Source organism: Sinocyclocheilus anshuiensis, unplaced genomic scaffold (genome assembly GCF_001515605.1).
Source record: "Sinocyclocheilus anshuiensis isolate Anshui unplaced genomic scaffold, SAMN03320099.WGS_v1.1 scaffold1031, whole genome shotgun sequence".
NCBI lineage: Eukaryota > Metazoa > Chordata > Actinopteri > Cypriniformes > Cyprinidae > Sinocyclocheilus > Sinocyclocheilus anshuiensis.
The window spans coordinates 23,466-28,398 of NW_015542633.1; the positions used below are offsets into that span (position 1 = coordinate 23,466).

Sequence of the window (4,933 nt, forward strand, 5' to 3'; positions counted from 1 at the left end):
ATGTTTAAGCATATAATGATATTCTAGGGAATTGTGTGCTTCTAATTTTATACCAATAGTTTGGACAGGACCCTTTTCTATTCTAACACAACAATGTCTCTGTGTATAAGGCAAGTCCTAATCCCAGCTGAACACCTCTGCTGTGACTTTAAATGCAGACCTTGAGCTAAAAACTCGTCACCAAACACTAATGACTTATGCGTACAATAATTTTAGACACTTCCAAACCTGGAAATCAAATTTTTAAATAAATGAATTATGTTTCCATCCTTGTTGCCACAGTTTTGGAAGTGTCTTTTTCTGTTCTAAAGAAGGGGTTTCCCAATACTTTTGTCCATATGTATGTACAAGTTACAGGTGTTTGGTGATGAGTTTTTAGCTCAAGGTCTGCATTTAAAGTCACAGCAGAGGTGTTCAGCTGGGATTAGGACGTGGCTTTCTGCAGACCAGCCCAGTTCTTCCACACTGACTCAATCAATCTTTGTTTTTTAACCTTGCCTTATACACAGAGGCATTGTTGTGTTAGAATAGAAAAGGGTCCTGTTCAAACTATTGGTATAAAATTAGAAGCACACAATTCCCTAGAATATCATTATATGCTTAAACATTACGATATGTACTCGTGGAAATTACTAAAGTAGTCAAACCTGTTCATTAGAAGGGGAGTGGGGGGCGGGGTCCCAATACTTTGGGCAATATAGTGTATGTTTGGTGCGGTAGGGGGCCCGACCTCATATTCTTTCGTAGGGCCCAAAATTGCTAGCGGCGCCCCTGACGCTTACATGCACACCACAAAGTTCGTTATTGTTAGGAAGTGGCATTCACATGTACATGCATCTGCACATACATGCGCTGCCATCAGTAAGCAGCTTTAGTTTAGTTTTTCACATACACATGCTTCAAAAAGCTGAAGGATGCTGCTTATACCTCCATTGTCTATCATAGAAAAACTCTTGAATAACAGAGGCAATTCATCTGAATTGAACAAAAGAAAATACTTTCTATATCAGCAAAGAAGAACAACCTTCCAGTGAAAAATGGGAAGAATCATGTCTTCTAGCTCAAACCTACACCACAAATACTAGGTGTAATTGTAACAACACGAATGGCTGACATTAGCCCTGTCAAAATACAGTTTAAACCCCAATATTGCTCTTCTGTAAATAACTGTATACAATGAAAAGACAAAATTGGTACAGTTTTTCATTGTTAAGTGGGAGTGTGGGGAGTAAGGGAACCAGTAAGGGAAGTTGTAACATTACCAGTAAATGACCGGTATGATGCTATGTGTGTGTAAACACAGAATGAAGATTACCGGTATATTCACGTACGAGTTCAGAACGTGCTGACGCGCAGACTACTAACCGATTATGAAATCGGGTTGCAGCACACACATAAGGAGAAACTTTGCAGATTTTGTTCCCTGAAATCTTAAACATGCACACACTACAAGATTTGAAAATCTTGGTGCATCAGACTACAACATTTTATTAAGATTATCATGCCAGAGGGAGCGCCTCACATGATCTGACGTTCCATTCCATTCACATGTATGTGATGTTTCAAAGTGCTGCTGCCTGCAAAAGCCCAGGATAAGCTATTTTCATGAGTGCATGTAAGCATGGTGATTACTGAAATACATGTTCTGTGTTTTTAATTGTCTTCTTGTTGCTGTATTTGTGCTTTTCACAGCTGTTCACAGTGGACTTTGCCCAGAAGAAGAGCTGGCAGGCGGCTAGAGAAGACTGTCTCGCCCGCGGCGCAGACCTGGTCAGCATCCACAGTCCAGAGGAGGAAATTTTCCTGTCCAGCTACTCAAAGGGAAAGTCCAAGTGGATCGGACTGAGCGTCAACCCGGTGGAGGGAGGTTCGTCTGCTCGCTGGTGTTTCACTGACCATGAGAATCGCTTGTAGTTGGATCGAGCGGTTTCTAACCTCTCTTCTCTAAGGTTACCACTGGAGCGACGGGACGCCGGTCAGTCACACAAACTGGGGCCACGGTGAACCCAATAATCACAATGGCCGAGAAAACTGTGTGGAGATGGTGACCACTGAAAACGGGACGTCCTGGTGGAACGACCTGAACTGTGATGCCCACCAGGACTGGATCTGCATGATTGCTAAAGGAAAGAAACCCATTATACCGCCGGAGCCTCCGTCGCCTGTACCAGGTAACAATGGAATCAATTATTACCAGTGAAATTCTTTTTCAAAATCTGGAGCAAATAGCAAAACAACACGCAGAAAACAATTTGTGCATGTGGGGTCAGAATAAATTTATTTATTGGAGGTGTTTGTTTATTAATGTTTTTTTGTTCAGCTCCTGAGTGCGGATCGAACCCTGGCTGGAGGAAGAACAATGGCATCTGTTATTACTATAATGACACAGATATAGTGGACTTTCACATGGCCCTTGTGAGGTGTTACGAAGAGAAAGCTCAGCTGGTGTCCATCGCTGATGAAGCTGAGCAGTCTTTCGTGGTCAGCCTGGTATGAAAGCTCTTGAATTCTTCACAAATGACATGAATCCTCGGAAGGCTGTGTGTGATCTGTGAAAGCACTGGTCTGATTATGTGTTGTTTTCAGGTGGGCCCCGGTCAGGCGGCTGCGGCCTGGATAGGAATGAGAATGTTTGGGGTTGCAGGAGGAGAGTATTTGTAAGCCTTAAAACATTTGAATATTAGTATTGTTTGTTTCCACATTTATGTCTTTAACATGTTCTCTGGCATGACAGTCAGTCCTATAGAGCTGTTTCTGTGTTCAGGTGGGTCGATCTGTCTCCGGTGACGTATGTGCACTGGGGTCCCGGAGAACCCAACGATGCAAACGGAGAAGAACAGTGTGTCCAGATGAACAGACATCCAGGTGCACTGATAATTGTTTTACACTAGATCCGGATCCTTCATATTAATGTGCATGTTACTGTACTTCATATTGACATACCTTATAAATACTGAAACTTAAAACTTAAATTCTTTTTTTTTTGTTTTTTTTAACCACTGTGCTTTACACTATCATCCCTAACTATCAAACCCTAACAATACACATCTCCATCATCATATTCTTGTTATAAAATAACACTGCCATTTATGTTTCTTTTAATGGATGCTTTTCAAAACATTACAATATATCAATATATAACACATAATAAATAAGAATTATAAACTCATTCAGAAACCAGTACAACAAAAAGTGAACAAGAAAAAAATTCACAATCCAAATGCAGTGTATCAGTCACTGTGACTAGTTTAAAAAAAAGTACACAAGTCAGATAGATAGTCCATTTAATGTGCAGAACAGACTTCACATTCTGTGTTATTTGTACATTTATTAACAGTAGCTGTATTTATTTATTTATACTAACGTGATGCTTTTAGGATTCAGAGATCAAAGTGGTTTAAATGTGAATGTATTGTTTTCGATAGGTTCATGGAATGATGCAAACTGTGGACGTGCCAGTGCTGGTTACGTGTGTAAAAAATATCCAGGAAACGACCACACGCCGCCTCCTCCAACGGCAACATGGGAGGGAAACTGCCCCGAGGGTACGGCTGACATGAAACAACATGCATGAATCCAGACATAAAGCTTGCATGAATCCAGACATAAAGCTTGCATGAATCCAGACATAAAGCGACACGCGTGAATCCAGACATAAAGCGACACGCGTGAATCCAGACAAAGCGACACGCCTGAATCCAGACATAAAGCGACACGCCTGAATCCAGACATAAAGCGACACGCGTGAATCCAGACATAAAGCGACACGCGTAAATCCAGACATAAAGCGACACGCGTGAATCCAGACATAAAGCAACACGCGTGAATCCAGACATAAAGCGACACGCGTGAATCCAGACATAAAGCGACATGCGTGAATCCAGACATAAAGCGACACGCGTGAATCCAGACATAAAGCGACACGCGTGAATCCAGACATAAAGCGACATGCATGAATCAGTCAGTGATCGGTCAGGCTTAGCAATCTGGCAAAGGTTCAGTGATTTTATTTTTCCTAAAGTAACATTGCAAATTTGATTGTTCCAGGTTGGATGAAATTCCGCAACAAATGCTACATATTTAAAGGAAACCACTATCATCAGTCTGAGATCAAGGCGAACTGGACTTATGCACGAGATTGGTGCAGAGAGCAGAAAGGAGATCTGGCCATCATCGATGATCAGAATGAAAACGGTACTTCATAAGAGCAGTCCCCTCCTTTGTTAATAGAGGATTAATAGAGTTGTCAATCAAGTTGAAGTACAGTGTTTGCAAGTGAGCCCCATGTTGAAATTTCTCTTTTTATTATGATGGCTTGGTAAACATATGGTTGTTATATCTTGTCTTTAAGGGGTCATAGGATGCTACATGCACTTTTACAAGTTGTTTGAACTGAAATGTGTGTTGGTAGTGTGTGTACACAACCACCCTATAATGATAAAAATTCACCCGGTGTTTTTTTTTTAAATCTCGTTAAATGTTTTCCCCTTTCTCAAATCGAGCCGATCTCAGATGCCTGAGGTCACACAGACAGGCCCCTGCCACGATAGTTTGATTGACAGTAGCGTTTCAGCACAGACTGGACTGGTGTCTTACCTTAGACCCGCCTGAGTGAGCTGTCATCAGTCCGCCATTGTTTCGCTGCTGGAGCAGATGTAGACAAGAATGACTCCTAAGCGATTTGAGGTGTTCTGTTGTTGGATGTAATAATGAACATAGCAGTCGTCATTTACTCACGACATCTGAGCCACTGAAGACGCAGTGGATTTCATTTGTTTCTGAAGGGAATGCTCCCCCGATCTACATAAATGTGTCTATGTTCGCGCGAATCATTCATGATCCAACCTCATCTACAGAAGAAGCGAGTATAATGTTTTGTAATGAATCTTTGCAAATCGCCTTTCCTAATAATGTGCTAATTAGCAAGTTTCAC

At 41.5% G+C, this 4,933-nt stretch overlaps 1 protein-coding gene across 1 annotated transcript in view; it reads left to right on the plus strand.

The window, feature by feature from the left end:
• LOC107694510 (macrophage mannose receptor 1) overlaps window positions 1-4,933 on the plus strand; it is a 23,114-nt gene that overhangs the window by 14,595 nt on the left and 3,586 nt on the right. Inside the window, 7 exon segments of the mRNA XM_074187037.1 lie at window positions 1,693-1,867; window positions 1,950-2,171; window positions 2,321-2,490; window positions 2,587-2,657; window positions 2,765-2,865; window positions 3,426-3,545; window positions 4,048-4,194. Of these exon segments, the coding sequence (XP_074043138.1) occupies window positions 1,693-1,867; window positions 1,950-2,171; window positions 2,321-2,490; window positions 2,587-2,657; window positions 2,765-2,865; window positions 3,426-3,545; window positions 4,048-4,194 (1,006 nt within the window).